The sequence below is a fragment of the Capra hircus genome, chromosome 1 (genome assembly GCF_001704415.2).
Source record: "Capra hircus breed San Clemente chromosome 1, ASM170441v1, whole genome shotgun sequence".
NCBI classification, from domain to species: Eukaryota; Metazoa; Chordata; class Mammalia; order Artiodactyla; family Bovidae; genus Capra; species Capra hircus.
Window position 1 is genome coordinate 45,485,902 of NC_030808.1, and position 18,966 is coordinate 45,504,867.

Below are 18,966 nucleotides of genomic sequence, written 5' to 3' on the forward strand. Positions count from 1 at the left end.
GTGACTGCAGCCATGAAATTAAAAGACGCTTCCTTCTTGGAAGAAAAACTATGCCCAGCCTAGACAGAATATTAAAAAGCAGAGACATTACTTTGCCAACAAAGGTCTGTCTAGTCAAAGCTATGGTTTTTTCAGTAGTCATGTATGGATGTGAGAGTTGGACTATAAACAAAGCTGAGTGCTGAAGAATTGATGCTTTTGAACTGTGGTCTTGGAGAAGACTCTTGAGAGTCCCTTGGACTGCAAGGAGATTCAACCAGTCCATCCTAAAGGAGATCAGTCCTGAATATTCATTGGAAGGATTGATGCTGAAGCTGAAACTCCAATACTTTGGCCACCTGATGTTGAAAAGACCGTGATGCTGGGAAAGATGGAAGGCGGGAGGAGAAGGGAATGACAGAGGATGAGATGGTTGGATGGCATCACTGACTCAATGGACATGACTTTGAGTAAACTCCAAGAGCTGGTGATGGACAGGGAGGCCTGGCGTGCTGCAGTCCATGGGCTTGCAAAAGAATGTTCAGACACAACTGAGTGACTGAACTGAACTGAAATATAGCTTTTGGTCTTTGTGGATATAAATACCATCACATCTCTGGCCAAATTCTAAAATTTTAAACTAGAAAAAAATTTTGAGTCCCAAATTTAATTTTTTAATAGAAAATTCTTCTTTCAACAGAGTTCCAAATCCAGGTTAATTAATATGATGTAATGAGCGATTTCCATCTTCTCTAGGCTTCTAATCAGTTGCAAATATGAGTTTTGATTAAAGCTCTTCCCTGCTATGAAACAAACAAAGAGCAATTAGTTGAAAAAAGCTAAAAGGTACTGAAATGCATTTTTGTTGAAATGTATTGTCAAACTATATTCCTAAAATTACCAATCCTTTCTTTGCAGGAAAGCTCCCCTCTAGCTTTGCTAAGTTAAAAAAAATAATCCAGTCTACAGAGACTATGTAATATTTTTACTGAATCCTAAACCAAGTCCATTAATATTTTCATGAGCTACTGGTAGATGAAAACTCCAGACTACATGAAAACTGAAAATGTACTGATCACGTCCCTAACATTTTTTCAATGCTGTCTCCTGACTTTGAACAATCCCCTTAGGGTTACAGTGTCTGTGTGAACATTCTTTTGTTTCACTGGATCTTGTTTAACTCTTCTTTGTTATATGATTTTTTTTTCATATATTTTAATGCCAAACAGTTTACCAGAAGAAAGTGAAGCACGCAGTCAATCTGCCTGTCCCTAATTAGGCTCTCCTGGTTCCTCTCTGGATTTCTTAGCCTAGATGAGATACATTTTTAATTCAGGAAACACAGATGGCTCTGAGGGGCTTAAGAGTCTTAGGAAAGATTTTAAAAAATCAGTCATGTTCTGTCTATTGGATACCACTGAAGTTGTGCCATAGGTCATCTACTGGCTGGAGATACAGAGATTAGCGGATATCCTGGATTAAAAGGTAGAATCCTATTAATATTGCTTTGACAGCACTCAAGCAAGGTTTGCAGTAACTCCCATTGGCCAAGTCAGATGTTCAGAGAGTTTTCTTCTCAAAGGAAAGAAGAAATGCATGTGGAACTAGAAAAGCATCTTCTTTAGTTTCCTTTGGTGTCAATCCATCCGTTCCTATCAGAGGAACCATGAGTGAGGGCCTGCCTGTCAAAGAAAGGGGATTTGGAGCAAAGGGGCAGAGGCTCCAACCAGAACCACATGTGTGGTTGATCCTTTATCAGTTTCTTCTATAAGCAGGCATGACTTGCTCTAGTTTTCCTCTTCTAAAAGCCAGGTGCCATTATCTGGCCTGGGTGAGACCCATCCATGAGGAAGCACCTTTGCAAGGGCAGCTGTAGGACCAAATATCAAAACCAAATAATAATCCCACCCACTACATTCAGTTAACATCTATATATGGTCTCTTTACAAGGGTATTGTATCTTTGTAACCTACATCTTATTATGGATCCTGAGATGCAAAGGAAGACAAAAAACTATGGACACCTGCCCAAAATGTATGCTGAAAAAAGTAATGGAAAAAGACATATTGAAAAGTAAGGTGACGTTGAAAGAAGCAAGAGACACACTTGAATGAGATCTGCCTCATTCAAAGTATACCTAAAAGTATCTACAGAGATAGGAAAGGAAGTATATGTTAAAATATGTGAGCATTTGTGGCTATTCAAACAGGTGACTCTATGTTAATAAGAGAAAATATGACAGAGCGAGGAAGCTTTAGTCCAGATCACAGAGTGTCTTTGTTTTCAATCTTCATTGGCACTTGCTGTCATTGTGATCTTGAGTAAGACTCTCCATTTCTTTGATGTTTCCTTTCCGCACTCATAAAACTTATATAAAAAAATTCAACTTGTAAAGGCACTAGAAGGAATAACTGCGGAATCAGAGTGGAAGTGGATTAACTGTAAAGAATTCAACAACGCTGGTTACCAACAAAACCCCTGTCATATGGACAGGAATTAGGTATTCACACTCGTGGCCCTACTGTAAGGCAAACTGTTTAGAATCTGGGTGCAAGTACTCTCTTAAATGCTTACATTTGATGTTCTCTGACAAAAGCTGCAAACTCAGGATCCCTGGCATAGAGTTCCAAAATTCTCATTCTTTCTTGGATTTCCTTTAAGGGAGGAAGGAAGGAAGGAAGAAGGAAAAAAAAATCCATATATTGCATTAAAAAAAACTTTAATGGCCTTTTAAAAAAGAGGTTTAATTTTTATAAGAGACTGTAGCTTTCTGGACAGTACAGGAGAGAGCTACAGAAAACAACAGATTTTTCCAAAAAAAGTGAAAGTTGTGGCTACTACATGAACTGCTCTGAATAACTCAGACATATATTTCTGAGGAGTACGGAGGGAGACATCTGCTAACATTTCTAAGGGAGGAGGGAGACATTTGCTAATAAGAATACAAAAATCACTGGGTAGGAAATATGATACAACTCAGAACTATATCCTGGCTACATATCACATTGACTGGGAGGTGTCACGAGGTAAAAAAACTAATCATTAAATAATTTCCATTCTTTCTTGAAGCCTAAGTATACACACGAATACACACACACCCACACCCTAGCAGAGCAACAACAGAAAAACCAAGTTTCCTACCTCTCTGGAAAGGTCACTGTTCTCATACATTTGTCTGATCTCTTCCCTGCTCAGACCCGCAATCATCTCTCTGTCTGTGGAGCTGTAGAAGGGCCGCTGAGGGTAGGGGCCCTCATACTGCTCGAGGTCGGCCTCGTAACTTTCAAATACGGGGTTGTGCTTCACGGCTCTTTCTACGGACGAGAGGCCATCTCGCTGCCTGCTGGAGCCACAAAAAGAAAAGTATAATTGACTCAGGTTCTTTTCTGGATGCTCAACTATTTAGGAGACTATTTACCTGGAGCAAAATTCCTGTTGAGGAAGAAAAAGAGACTAATTGGATACAAATGGGAGGAGAGTGACTGTGGAAAAGATCCAGATCAATCTCAAATATTATTTACTAATTTGTTATCACTATAATTTCCTCAACTACTTGATAAGTCCCCTGTGGGGCCAGTTCCTTGTCTCTTTATTTTTTATTTGCCCTAAAGTGCCTGGTACCTAATGAATGTTGATGGGGAACTATGTCTGCTGATAGAATTTCATTAATATTAATGGAAATATTAAATTTTAAGGAATATTAAATATTAAGCATTTCATTAAAACTAGTGGGAATAGCATCATTATTCCCAGCATAGACAAATTAAAAATCAGTGTGTAAATACTATTCAGCCATAAAAGGGAACACATTTGAGTCAGTCCTAATGAGGTGGATGAACACAGTGCCTCTTATACAAGAGCGAAGTAAGTCAGAAAGAGAAAAACAAATGCACACTGACGCATATATGTGGAATCTAGAAAGATGGTACTGATGAACCTATCTGTAAAGCAGCAATGGAGACACAGACATTGAGGACTGATTTAGGGACACGGCTGGGGGAGAGGGGGAGGAGAGGGTGGTATATATGGAGAGAGTAACGTGGAAACACACATTACCATATGTAAAATAACCAATGGGAATCTGGTGTATGACTCAGGGAACTTAAGCTGGGGCTCGGTGACAAACTACAGGAGTAGGATGGAGGCAGGAGGGGGGAGGGATGTTCAAGTGGAAGGAGACATGGGTAGACCTATGCCTGATTCATGTTCATGTTTAGTAGAAACCAACACAATACTGTAAAGCAATTATCCTTCAATTAAAAATAAATAAATTTTTTAAAAAAATCAGTGTGTAATCATACAAAGAAAGTAACAGAAATTAAAACTCATGGGGGAATGGGCTTCAGTTAAATTCAATTCAGGTCTACAACTATTTACTGAGCACTGATTATGTGCCTAGGAATTTTCTAGATGCTGACAATACAAAGAATTTGTTTGAATCTCTCTAGAACAAGATCATGGTCCAATGAAAAGTCAGAACCAATAAAAAATATAAGCATGATAACAGAATTATGTTCTGGGTGCTATAGGAAACTAGGAGCAGTGCCTCCTCAGCCAGGCCAGAGGGTGAGTGAAGGTAACCTAGACCGGAAGTAGACCTGGAAGCACAGAAGCAAAGTACAGCCAGTGACTGTGATCACATTACACCAAAAGGTCCTTAGATCACTAGTCTAGCAAGCAGAATAGGTTCTATCTCCTCTATTAATGAACCTATACTTAACTAAAATGAGAATCAGATTCTATTTTTTGTCAGATTCTTACCTAGATGTAAAATCTGCCTAATTACCACTGGAGTGAGCCAAAGGGGAACAAACTAACAGATCTGGTCCTCACACAGGCCTCACCTTATCTCCATCACCCTTCCAACCCCTCCTGCACCACGCAACAGGCAGTCTGGCCCCACTCAGGGATGCCATTCCTCCGTTGTGCAGTGAGATTCACGCATGCCTCTCTGTTCCTTCAACTGGCTAGAAAGTTTTCCATCCACCTCCTGCAGCAAACATCTACTCTTCTGTCCAGTCAAATACCATAACCATCATTAAAACATCTAAGCTGCGCTCCCCTAGGCAAAACAAATTCATTACTCATCTAGGCATTCTAGCAGGTTGTTCAAAGTGTTGCTTATGTTTGTTTCCAGACTGACACCCTCTGAGGACAGGGACCATGTCTCTTCTCAACTTTATAACCCTCTCCCCTCCATTCAAATCCCTTCCAGTACTCAGGACACATAAAGTACAAAATGAATGAATAAAAGGCATATTTTATTCCATCAGAGAGCAACTGTTGTTATTTACCTGGAGGGTCTCCCTCTTTCCCTCCTAACATATTGAGCTTGAAGAGCCTTGATGATGAAGAAGACTGCAGCAGAAGAAATGAGGACAAGTCCAATCATGGAGGCAATGGTGACGCCGATCACCAAGGGCTCAGACACAAACTCTTCGCAGTGCTCACCACGGTACCACCAGTTCTCACCCACCCGGCACCTGGAACAAGAAGTGACCAAGCCCCAGGTGAAATCACTCTGTTGAAAGGAACAACAGCAGAACCTTCAGTGGGACTGAGCACAGGTAGAGAGAGAAATGCTGACCACAGGAATCTTCAGTAAAGAGGTGAGTAAGATTAAAGGCTGTGCATAACGCCTGGCACAGACTTAAGAGGTCCTCAGTGACTACTTGTAAAGACTGATAAAAGGATAACTAGACTTATAAAAAGTAGTCTAGTCAACTCTGTTGTTTATGGGTAATGAAAAACGGGCCCGTTTTCGATAAAAGAAAAAACTGGAGTTAGATCGCACAATTTGTCAGCAACAGAGCTGGTCTAGAACCCAGGTCCCCAGACTCCTCACATCCTTCCACCACTCTGCAGAGATCCTTCAAACTACACGGCCACACACTATGCAAAAGCATCCTCAATTCCCAGAGCAGTAATCACTGCTTTATAAAATCAGATTCATTTCTTTGAAAATCAAGAGACTATTTGTCCTCTTAGTTTTATAGCCAAACTTTATATACAGAAAATCTGAATCATTTCCACCTATTTCCTCTGCTTTTGTTGTTGTTTTTTTTTATGGATAATCACTTTTATTTTTTTTTATTATTTTTTAGTTTTTTATTTTTTAAATTTTTAAAATCTTTAATTCTTACATGCGTTATGCCAACACTTTTCCCTTTTGAAATTCACAGACTGTCCTCTTACTGAGGTCCCTACCCGCTGCTTGTTCTCAGCATCCTCCCCTTCACACCTTGTGACTTTGGTTGGATGTGGTAGGGAGGATGGTTGGTTCTGCTCTGTTTAAGTAGAGTGACCAGGGAAGTCTGCCTGAATCTGCTCATCTGTCTGGTATATTTTCTTTGACTCTACCTTTAAATAGAAATTAGATACTCAAAATATCACAACTTTAAATACTTGCTATTCTTTATTTTTGAATACTCATTTTGACCAAGAGCAGCCCAAAGCTGTTAAAAACAATTCAAATAGAACAATAAAACTCCTCTGTTTCAGATACAGTATAAAGTGTTGATTATATATCAAAACACAATTTGAGCAGCAATTGCCTTGTTATCACCACTAAAAACCATTACACAAAGATCTCCAACTACTCTAAGTACTCTCCAGAAGACACTAGGCAATGTTTTTCTTACAGCTTCGTAGAACATAAGATAAAATAACCCATTGAACCGGGTATAATTCAGGCCTATTAACTGATTCAGTCTTCACATGTGAACTAGATGGCACCCATCTGGTAGCTCAGTTGGGAAAAAATCTGCCTGCAGTGCAGGAGATCTAGGTTCGATCCCTGGGTCAGGAAGAAGGAAATGGCATCCCACTCCAGTATTCTTGCCTGGAAGAACAAGAATCCCATGAACAGAGGAGCCTGGCGGGCTACAGTCCATGGGGGTCACAGGAGTCAGACATGACTTAGCAACTAAACCATCACCACATCTATTACCTAGATATAACTTCTCTAATAAAAACTGTTGTGATCATCATAACATCATAGGCACAGATCTCTTTCTTCAGAGGAAGTATCTCTAACCTGGTGAAGCCAAAATCTCTCCCTACGACATACCTACAAATGGCCCCATGTCCAGGCATGATGTCACACTTCCCATCATTCAAGCAGAAGTTGGGCTGTAGGTCACAGAGACTCTGACAGGGCAGCTCTTCCACACTCAGGTACCCAGGGTAGCATCTGCACTCTGCCTCTCCACTCCAGGGATTGACCAAACACTCAGAAAATTCATTGCATGCTTGAAACTTGCAAGGGTTGGCTTGATCACCTAAAATACCAAACGAACCAGAGAATGGTATAAGGAAAGGCAAAACATAGGAACTGGGGTATAAGAAGCCCCTCCAATAAGGGTCTCCCATCCAAAGTACCATGGGATAATCCCCTTCCTGAATCATTGAAATATATCACCACCCACACCACAAAAAGTTTCTGATTTGCCCTTGACTGATGATAGCTTTTGTTAAATTTCTTTGAAATGCAGAGCCAGACTATAGGATCCAGTGACCTGGACGAGCCTTGACCTGTTTTATATAGGAAGCATGTAGAAGATTTAAAACCTATGAATTACAAGTCTAAATTAAACAGTTTTCATGTACCATTCATTCCCACCAACCCTATGCTGCTGTCGTGGTCCTCTACCCCACATGTGAGGCTGCCCTACTCCTACCCTCACCTCACTGAGAACATGGGATGGAGAGACAGAGTATAGAGAAGAACTGGCGGAAATCTCAGGGATGAGCACAGCCCCGAAAGAGCAGTCTAAGAACAGCTGAGATTTGTGAAAGTTAACATCATGAAAACATATCAGCCCCACGCCACCTCAGGCCATTCTCAACAGTATTTTGGCTTTAGTAATTCCATTTTCCATTCATAGGATGAGAGAAAGTGACATTAAAAAAAATTATTTAGGACAAAACCCAGTCAAAAATGATATAAGAACTGACCATAGATGGCCTTCCATCCTATCATGGTAAAATAGGATGTTCTTCCCCGGTGAATGGCAATCTCTGAACTACAAAAAGGCAAATGGTAATGAAGATACCACAAATAGAAGAAATCACTGGAAATGACCCATGAACTCATCTATATGAAAAAGCATAAGGTTTAGCTAGAAGATGAAGGGAAGGTTGAAAAACAAAAAGCATAGTCTCTCAGTTTCCAGGTAAATTAATATTGCTTTCAGAATCAATAACTTCCTTTCTGCTATGAAAATTCAAGACATTTTGCACAAATTTGTGACCTTGGAATTTGTAGGTTCTGTGTAGCTAATCTTTCTTGGCCCTATGTAGGAATGAGAGGGGAGGTATTGGGTTGAGTAGCGTCCCCTGAAAATTCATGCCCACCTAGAACCTTGGAATATGACTTTGTTTGGAAATAGTGTCTTTGCAAATACAATCAAGTTGAGATGAGGTCATACTGGGTTAGGTTACCCAAAGTCCAATACCTGGTGTCCTTATAAAAAGAGGGAAACCTGGACACAAGGACACAGAAGCAAAAGAGATTAAGAAGAGGTAGCAAGAACACACAGGAGAACTATACTAAAAAGGTCTTAATAAACCAGATAACCACAATGGTGTGGTCACTCATCTAGAGTTGGACACCCTGGAGTGTGAAGTCAAGTGAGCCTTAGGAAGCATTACTACAAAGCTAGTGGAGATGATGGAATTCCAGCTGAGTTTTGAGCTATTTCAAATCCTAAAAGATGATGCTATTAAAGTAATGCACTCAATATGCCATCAAATTTGGAAAACTCAGCAGCAGTCACAGGACTGGAAAAGGTCCTTTTTTCACTTCAATCCCAAAGAAGGGCAGTGTCAAACAATGTTCAAACTACTGTACAATTGCTCTCATTTCACAGGCTAGCAATGTTATGCTCAAAATCCTCCAAGCTAGGATTCAGCAGTACATGAACTGAGAACTTCCAGATGTTCAAGCTGGGTTTAGAAAAGGCAGAGGAACCAGAGTTCAAATTGCCAACATTTGTTGGATCACGCAGAAAGCAAAGGAGTGTCAGAAAAACATCCACTTCTGCTTCATTGATTATGCTAAAGCTTTTGACTTTGTGGATCAGAACAAACCGGAAAATTTTTAAAGAAACAGGAGTTCTAGACAAACTTACCTGTCTCCTGAGAAACCTGTATAACCTATATGCAGGTCAAGAAGCAATGGTTAGAACTGGACATGGAACAATAGACTGACTCTAAATTGGGAAAGGAGTACAACAAGGCTATATATCGTTACCCTGTTTACTTAACTTATATGCAGAGCATATCACATGAAATGCCAGGCTGGATGAATCACAAGGTGGAATCAAGCTTGGCTGGGAGAAATACCAACAACCTTTGATATGCAGATAATACCACTAACGGCAGAAAGTGAAGAGGAACTAAAGAGCCTCTTGATGGGGGTGAAAGATGAGAGTGAAAAAGCTGACCTAAAACTCAACACTAAAAAACTAAGATCATGGGATCTGATCCCATCACCTCACGGCAAATAGAAGGGGGAAAGTGGAAGCAGTGATAGATTTTATTTTCTTGGGTGCCAAAATCACTGCAGATGGTGAGTACAACCATGAAATTAAAAGACACTTGCTCCATGAAAGGAAAGCTATGACAGACCTAGATAGCATATTAAAAAGCAGACATCACTTTGCCAACAAAGGTCCATATAGTCAAAGCTATGGTTTGTCCAGTTTTCATGTATGGATGTGAGGGTTGGACCATAAAGAAGGCTGAGTACCAAAGAACTGATGCTTTTGAATTGCAATACTGGTGTAGACTCTTGAGAGTCCTTTGGACTGCATGATCAAACCAATCAATCCTAAAGAAAATCAACCCTAAATATTCACTGGAAGGACTGTTGCTGAAGCTGAAGCTCCAATACTTTGGCCATATGATGTGAAGAGTGGATCCACTGGAAAAGACTCTGATCCTGGGAAAGACTGAAGGCAAAAGGAGAAGCGGGTGGCAAAGAATGAGATGGTTAGATATCATCACTGATTCAATGGACATGAATTTGAGCAGACTCTGGTAGATAGTGGAGGACAGAGGAGCCTGATGTCCTGCAGTCCATGGGGTCCCAAAGAGTTGGACTCGACTTAGCAACTGAACAACAACAAAGGATGGTATTGCACAGTCCCCCTTTATTGATGGAAGTTCAAGAATTTCTGAGACATTATATGTGAAAATAAATTAAGCAAGAGAAAAGTCAATCTTATCTTTAGCCAATTTCAAATAAAATACAATACTTTAATCTGAAACCTTTTAGCTAAAAATGTATGTGTAATAGGAAAATTCTATTTAAAATTTCTAAAACTCTGTGACCATTCTAAGGGTGTAGGTGAGTGCCTAGGGAAAGGAAAAATAGAATCCATAAGGGGAGAAAGATAAATGTTGTCCCCTTTTATTTCCAATCAAGGAGAGAGACTGAGACCAATATTTTAATCATGCAAATAAGAGATTGGCATTTTAAAGTCTCTTTCTAGTCTTTTGTGCAGATTAAAGGTAGATGTTCAGAAGGGATAGCTCTCCATTTGGATGAATATTTAATGACTTTATGGGAAAACAGAGGGAGACTTAGAGCTACGCTTGAGATAGGAGACAGTGATCTAAACTGTACAATGAATTACATTCTGGTTTTCCAGGGACAGGCAAAGAGAAGGATTGATTGGTCCCAGAAAATGGGAGTAGAGGAAATATGAAGAAGGTCTGGAAAAATAGCCAGAGGTGCCAGAGTAATGTAGCAATTGACTCTGTCCTGGAGGAAAAATTGGCTGTTAAAAGACACCTTTGAAAGTGTGGCTGAGAAATTTTGGGATATTTATACCTAACGGTAATATTTTTTTAACCCATTTTCTGTACTATGACAAAAACTCCTCTATCACCCTCATATCATCAGCAAATATCTGATGGAATCAACTGCCCTGTGTTGAGGGTACTTTGGGAAAATAAAATATGGGACTGTGATCTGTGTTGAATTAACATAAAGAACCACCACAAGGGTCAAGGGATACGGTGAGATTGGAAATTTAAGAGATAGTTAAATTCCCTGATAATTCCTAGAGATGTTAGGGCTTGGAGGGGCTAGGATGCAGGTTTTACACTGCACATGATGAGGATGAATGCAAATTCATTTGAATATTAAGGAAAAAGGTGGTTCTATAAACCTGGATGACTTGGCATACATCTGACACATGAGTTACATACAAAATTGAAGTAAATGTACTTATTTAAATACTTCTCTTCAAAAAGAAGTGGGTAGACTTTTGCAAAAGCTTTATAAATCAACACTGCTTGCATTTATATGGCTAGTCAAATGCTTTTATATATGCTATTTGTTTAATCCTTAGAATAGCCCTATGAAATACTAGCCAAGTAATATTATCCCATTTGCTATATAAGGGAGTAAGGTTCAGAGATAAAACAGCTCATCTAGGATCACACAAATGACAAATGGCAAAGCAGAGGCAAGAAACCAGGCCTTCCAAATTATAATTAATTGCTTCTTCCACTATACCACAAGACCACATGGCAAAAAATGTGCAAATGTCTTTAAAGAACTCAAGTGGCAAGAGATGTGGATATAGGGGAATCAGCTAAATCATTTTCCTCACTTTCAATGAATAATGATCCTTCATGGATTTCAAAGGAAAGAATGTTTGCTTCTTTCCCGGTTAAAGGATAGGGCTGACTTCCAAACCAGTTTGAGAGTAAAGAGCATTGGAGACATTCAAACCCAGACATTCCACCTTACTCCTACTCAAAACCACACTCCTCTGGTATGCAGAAGGTAAAAAAGAAAAAAGTCTGAGCATCCACCAGTATTCTCTGCATCCAAGTCTTTCAAATAAAAATAATGGTTTATTTCATTCATTCACAGTATTTTTGAGTACATTCTATATGCAGAGGTTTTGGCTATAAAGTGGCTAATTAAACAGATAAAATCTCAGTCTGTGTGGATAGTTCCACCAGGAAAAATAGCTATTAAGCAACTATGTGCATAAATTAGCATGATTACAATAGTTATAAATTCTACAGAGGGAAAAGAACCAGTCTAGATTATGGATGAATCAGTGAAAGTCTTGAGGAAGAAACATTTGAACAGAGGCACCAAGGGTAAGCAGAAGTCAGCCAAGAGGGGAAAGAGATTCAGGCAGAGAAGACAGAGCGTGCAAAGGTTTCAAGACAAGAAAAGTTTGGGGAATCAAAGGAACCCAAAAGAAGCTAGTCCGAGTAGAACACAGTGAGTAAAAAAGTTCGTGTCACTGGGTGATACTGGGGAAGAAGATAGGAACCAGGCCTGTGGTTACTGAACCAGGTAGCCACTGAAAGTATTTTAAGCAGGAAAGTGAAATAATCTGATCAATGCTCTAGAAAGAGTGCCCTGGTTGCTGTCTGGAAAACAAATGGGAGGGGATGGGAGGTAGGGAAAAAAAGGGAGACAGTGGGGAAACTGGTCCAAATGAAAGATGATGAAGGTTTGGCCTAAAGAAGGAGCAGTGAAGGCAGAGAAAAACACGTAGATCTGAGATATCTAGAATTCAGAATCAATGTAAGTTTAGTGAGTGACTAAAAGTTAGAGGTGATGGAAACTGAGGTATCAGAGTGACTTTCTATGTATCTGGCTTCAGTAGTAGAGTGGATATAATTTCCATTTAACAACAGAGACAAGCTGAGAGCAGCAGATTTAGTTGGAAGGTACGAAGAGATGGAAAACAAGGGCTCAGTCTTAGCTTCAGGGCTTAATCTAAGCTTGATATACATAGAATATATCCAAGTTGAGGTCATCAACTACATAGTTAGATACAGATTCTGAAGCTCAGAAAATAAGCATGATCTGCATATAAAAATGTAGAGAGTTATTAACATTTATATTAGACCTACAATAATGGAAATAGATAAAACAACACAGAAGAATAACACAGAAGGCAAGAGAGTTCACATCTAATGGGGTTCACAACATACAGAGGTAGCAAGAACAGATTCAATGGATTAGTAAAGAGAGAAAAAGACAGAGCAGGTAGAAAAGAGAATGGGAGCTAAGTAAAGATAGTATGTGGGACAATCCTTCTGAAAAGAGAACGATACTGACATCCTTGGAAGAGATAATTTACTAATTATCAAAATGCGGCAAATTTGCCTGACTTAGTCCTCTTTTACCTAGTATTGAACTTATTGGGTAAGTATTGAACTTACCAATTCAGCGGAAGAAAATACACACAAATAATAATTAGATTCCATTAAGAAACCATGATGGTATTCAATATCATTACCTGATTCCACATCAAGGGAGTATTTATCAATAGCCAAGTTCATGGTTTGGTAGGCAGTAGTGCAAAAGTCTTCCAGAATCACATAGACAGCACTGGTGACGTTAGGAAGGACAGACCTGGTGAACTTCATTCGGCTATTCACCACAATACTGCCATTTCTGAAGTTCAGGATTTCTAAATTCTGGAATCCAGTGAGATTTGATTGGAGATAGGGAACCAGCTACAATACATGTAAAGTGGTTAGTTTATTGACAAAGTTTTACATTCTGTTCAATACACCAAAAACAAAGAAAGATGAACCTCTCCAGTTTTCCAACCTGTATTGTTTACATTATTTAAATTGTTCATAAACAGAAGTATGAATTGTGAATTATTTGAGTCATAAGGTTATCAGAGTTATTTAGGAAATCCATGTAACTCACAGTTTTAGCCACCAAAGAGTTTATTCTCTGTTTCACTAAAGGATCGTGACAGTGAAAGCATTATAGGTACCTACAAAGCACTGATCTCACAATAAAATGTGAAGATAAATCTTAAACTTGTTTCAGTCCTAGAAATTACAGAAAAAAAATCCAGTATCTAAGTTGTCATATCACTGTTATGCCACATTTGTGTTTTCCTTTTTTTGAATCCACCTGTCTCATTCTTTTCCTACCAACCCTAGGCCATTACACTATTTGGAGATGATAGGAAATGAAAGTCCACAGCAGAACACACTTTCCTTGGCTCAGATCTTATGTTGTGGGGAAAGAGGGGTGGTTCATATATGATTATTCACTAATGCCCGTATTTCACTTCTTATGCTTACCAGTTCTAAGAATCTTTGCTCCAGGGCTTTATACTCCAAAGAGTTTTTATTAAACAGATCTTCTGAAAACATCATGTTAGTCACTCTGAGGCTGAAGAAAACCACCACAGCTCCAGTGGCTTGGGTATGACTCAAGTCATCACTTCTTGTGGGTTGAGCCACAACGGCCGTCTCTGTGGAGTGGATATTTGTAGACATTTCCACATAACTACCAACCATGCCACTTTCCTCAGGGATTAGCTCAGGCTGATAGTAATCTGTGCCTATCTGGTCCAACTCTAATGAAATATCCTGTACACCCATAATGACTTCATCTTCCAGCAGGGCGGAACTTATGGTTGAAGGCAATTTGGTAGACTGTGTCATGGAAGCTTTCGACCAGAGCTTGTCAGTACTCTGTGGTGTACTTGCCGATGTGTCTCTGGACAGTTTCCCTAAGGGAGAAGTTCTTGCCCAAATGACATCTGACTCTGGCACTGTGGTCCTCAAAAGCTGCACATCTGACTTTTCTATTGAAATCTTATTGTCAAACCATTCACGGTTAAATGACTCTGTAGTCTGCTCCATATCCTCCTTTAGAAAATCTTCTACTTGATCTGGTTTATCAGTAGAAGCAGAGACTGCCACAAATGTCAACAGAGGAGGTGATTTGGTAACTGAGTAATAATCAGTGTCGAGTACTTCTGATGTGTGTTTGGGTAGAATTGGAGATGCAGATTGAGTTGTGGTCTCTGCAAAGAGGGACACAGTAGGTCCACTAAGGGGCTCATCTTCTGCAAAGTTTGTAGACCCATTAAAAGGCCCATATTCTGAATGCTCAGTATGTTGATATGCAGAATCTATTTTGTCATCTATAACTAGTCTCACATCTATACCCTCAGTTAGCAAAACTGAATCCTCAGCTTCAAGCCATGACTTGGACAATGGTTCAGTGCTCTTCTCTAATGAAGTCTCACTCCATGGCCAGGTAATCAGGTCTTCCTTTTGCCCAGACCCTGAACCCAAACCACTTTCAAACATGAACTCTTTTTCCATAGCTGTGTCTGGCATCCAAGTGCTCACTTCTAATTGGTCTTTGACTTTGGAGGCCAAAGAGTCCATGCCAAACGGTGTAGTTACTTCTTTAGCAAGAAGATCAAATGTGACAGAGGAGACTGGATATGGTGAGGATGGCAAAGATACCCCAGAGTCTTCCATGGATGGTGGTGTTTCTTTTGGCACAGGATAAGTAAATGGACTTGAAGGCAATGGATTGACAGAAAGAAAATCTTCTGACCCTTCAACTTTCATTAATCCTAAAAATAGAGTTTTCCATTAATCAATCTACAAAGATGCCAAAATATATTCCCAGTCCTAATAAAACCAGCTACCTGGTATTTTCCCATTAGATCATGACAGACAGTTGCTGACTTTTACTTTGCCAAATCCAGCAAACAACAAGAAGGGATCATTATGTTTTTGTGATGTGGTACAATCACTCATGATTATAACCCCCTTCCCTCAGGATAACAAAACATCAGGTACTAAAATAACTCATCTTCAAACACTTTGGTTTTTTTTTTACCTCGTGAAAACAGAGAACTGCTGGTAGCCATATTGACAACAAAGACTAACTCTAGTAAAATCTTACGAAGAAAATTCCCTAGGAAATCGAATTCCCATTTCCTGGCTATGTTTATTATCCACCATTCTTCAGGTTCACCCAATGTTCAAAAACCTGGGCTCATTATTTATATCTTTATTCATCTTCCTCTTTCACCTGTACGCTATCCCTGAGTCTCACTGATTGGTCCTCTCCTGCTACATCTAAATCATCTACCTGACTTTCACTTCTTAATCTCTGCTACAGCTTCCCTAGTTTAGACTTTCCCCTTCTCAAGCCTGATGCAAGCTAGAAATCTCTACTGGCCCCAAATTAATCCTATTAAAAGATACTGGCATAATCTTTGAGGCTGTTTGTTTACTACTAAAATACTCAAGCAAGTAGAGTAGTTCTTAAATAGTAATATAATTTAATTATATATCCTTTAACAGGACCTTCAAAATATCTATTAGGTGATCTCACCCAAGATATTCATTTCTTATTATTTATCTATTTGGACTCTCCATTCCAACACGTTAAAGTCGATTGCACCCTTTCTCACACAACTTTCCTATGACATTTCCTCCCAGTCCATGTGGCCATGCTTTCTTTTAACCCTAGTCTCTTGCTCTCTTCAAAACCTGTCATCTGATGCAATAAATTATGAAAAGTGATTAAAATTCCTTACCATCTTCTAATGAGTGAGACCCAGAAGGCCTTTCTTCAGAAGCCACAGGCAGGTCAGTCTGAAGCACTGCTGGGGTGACAGAATGAATAGTCAAGCCGCTAAGGTCTAAAACCTCTGGGGAAGAACTGAGGCTCACCTCCGAGGGAAAGGCTAATTTGGGTGTAGACACTAAATCACCCAAAGGGCTTTCTGACCAGAGTTCCCTGTCAGTGGCTGAAGGAAGGCCAGAGCTGAAACCAAGTGGTGAAATACTGCTCGTGGTGGATTCATCTGCTGAGGGCCATTCAGCTTGAGGGGTATTATCCTGGAGGGGCAAAAAGAGGCTAAATCATATCATCGATAAAAGAAGCACATACAAACAATTTCAAATAATCATCCATCCATCTACATTCCCAGAGTTTACAGGGACAAAAGGCAATGTAATATTGGGGAAGGGATAGGGTATGGGCTCTAGAAGCAAACAGATCTATAATTAAATCCCAATTCGACCACTTACTAGTTGGAAAATCTAGAGAAAAATCATGTATCACTTGAACCTCACCTGAAAAGTGGGAACAGATGACGTATTATCTTTATAAGATCCCAAGCAAAGTGAGTTTGTGGGATAAAACATTGTTTCTCTTGCTTTAGATGGTTCCTTTCCCTCTGTCTTATTAGTGTGCTTTAAATACACAGAAGTTACTAATATCTTTACTTTGTTGTCAAAAACCTAAGCACATTGCTCACAGCAGGAAGAACAATCGGTAATTTTATTCATCATTCTGAAAGGTATTAAAAATTAATTATAGGTCTTTTATAAGAAATGCCACCAAGTGAAATGTGGTCTCTTACCTTGAATAAGTAGCCATATTTGCAAATTATAGCAATATCTGTGAATTACCACCTTTACAAACATAGTACTAATTGTATCTTAAAATTCAGCTGGTGGCTCAGGCAGTAAAGTATCTGCATGCAATACAGGAGACCTGGGTTTGATCTCTGGGTTGGGAAGATTGCCTGGAGAAGGGAATGGCAATCCACTCCACTATTCTTGCTTGAAGAATCCCATGGACAGAGGAGCCTGGCAGACTACAACGCATGGGGTTGTAAAGAGTCAGACACGACTGAGAGACTAAGCACACGCTCAGGAACAGAAAAGTGGACAGAAACACAATCCTTGAACATATTAATTATTTAATCTTGTGAAGATCAGTCTATGTAAAAAGGTTTAATGATGATGTTAATGGGTAAAATGGCCATGACATTGGATAGGAGTTTATATATTCCAATCTAGCTGAATAACAAAACCCAAGAAGTGTCATATGCATAGAAGGAATTCATAAAATATTTCCTAGGTGAAAACTGAAAAAGAAAAATAGAAAAGATCAATAATTCTCTACTCTACATAGCATTAAAATCTCATGCAGATTTTTTAAAGACTCCAATGCCCAAGCTACACACCCCAGAGATCCTAACTTAACTGGTCTAAGAGAGGGACCAAGACATGGTATTACACTCTTAAAGGTTCCTCAGTAAAGGATGGAGCCTCATCACATGCCCATTGTATTATTCCAGCCTGGGTTTCTAAAATACTTCTTGAGTTGTTGAATCACTATATTTTCTCATTAACTGGAAACTTTAAGAAAATTTCCACAAGCAAACCTGCCTGAAAACTAGAATTCATGGAATAGCTATGAACAAAAGGACGTCCATGAAAACTAAGAATAAGAAACTCTGAACAGAATCCCTTCCCCCTTCCTCCAGGAGATTCCTGGAGGTGGTTACTTTCACTGGCACATATGCTCAAGCCTAACATGCTTTTTAAACAAAAGCACACAATTTTAAGGTGGCTAACTATAGTTTAGTCTATAGCCACAAACTAACTCAACCTACTAAGCTATGGAGGGACTCAACTCAGTTATATCACCTAATTATAGTCTTTTATGCTTTGCCTCAGAGAAGGCAATGGCACCCCACTCCAGTACTCTTGCCTGGAAAATCCCAAGGATGGAGAGGCCTGGTAGGCTGCAGTCCATTCTTTGCCTACACACTTTCCCTCGTCTCTCCATCAAGGGTCCACATGATGAAGCATTGGCCAGCACACTCCCGCAATCACAAAGGAGGAAACAGGAGGCAAGAAATTACTGAGCATGTCCGAATTCATCCCTTCTTCTAGTGACAGATGCACAGTGGATCATTGGGTATACATAGAAATGCTCTTGGAGAAGGCAGTGGCACCCCACTCCAGCACTCTTGCCTGGAGAATCCCACGGACGGGGGAGCCTGGTGGGCTGCAGTCCATGGGGTCGCTGAGGGTTGGACACGACTGAGTGACTTCACTTTCACTTTTCACTTTCATACACTGGAGAAAGGAAATGGCAACCCACCCCAGTGTTCTTGCCCGGAGAATCCCAGGGATGGGGGAGCCTGGTGGGCTGCCATCTCTGGGGTCGCACAGAGTCGGACACGACTGAAGCGACTTAGCAGCAGTAGCAGCAGCAGAAATACTCTCAGTTTCATCAACTATTTTTAAACTAAAAGCACTAAGTCAAGTAACTAATTTTCTTTTGTGGAACTCAGTGACACCAACACTTCGTTCCCTGTTCAGACTCTTTTAATTAGGTCCTATTTTAAGTGGGCCATCCTG

General features: G+C 39.8%; 1 protein-coding gene across 1 annotated transcript in view; it reads right to left on the reverse strand.

The window, feature by feature from the left end:
- The window catches only part of IMPG2 (interphotoreceptor matrix proteoglycan 2), a 73,468-nt gene continuing 54,974 nt past the window's right edge, over window positions 473-18,966 (reverse strand). The window contains exons 12-19 of the mRNA XM_018060357.1: window positions 16,341-16,644; window positions 14,071-15,365; window positions 13,263-13,482; window positions 7,049-7,259; window positions 5,274-5,462; window positions 3,121-3,352; window positions 2,554-2,633; window positions 473-782 (exon numbers count right to left, since the gene is read on the reverse strand). Of these exons, the coding sequence (XP_017915846.1) occupies window positions 767-782; window positions 2,554-2,633; window positions 3,121-3,352; window positions 5,274-5,462; window positions 7,049-7,259; window positions 13,263-13,482; window positions 14,071-15,365; window positions 16,341-16,644 (2,547 nt within the window). The 3' untranslated portion in view covers window positions 473-766. The remainder of the gene's footprint in view (window positions 783-2,553; window positions 2,634-3,120; window positions 3,353-5,273; window positions 5,463-7,048; window positions 7,260-13,262; window positions 13,483-14,070; window positions 15,366-16,340; window positions 16,645-18,966) is intronic.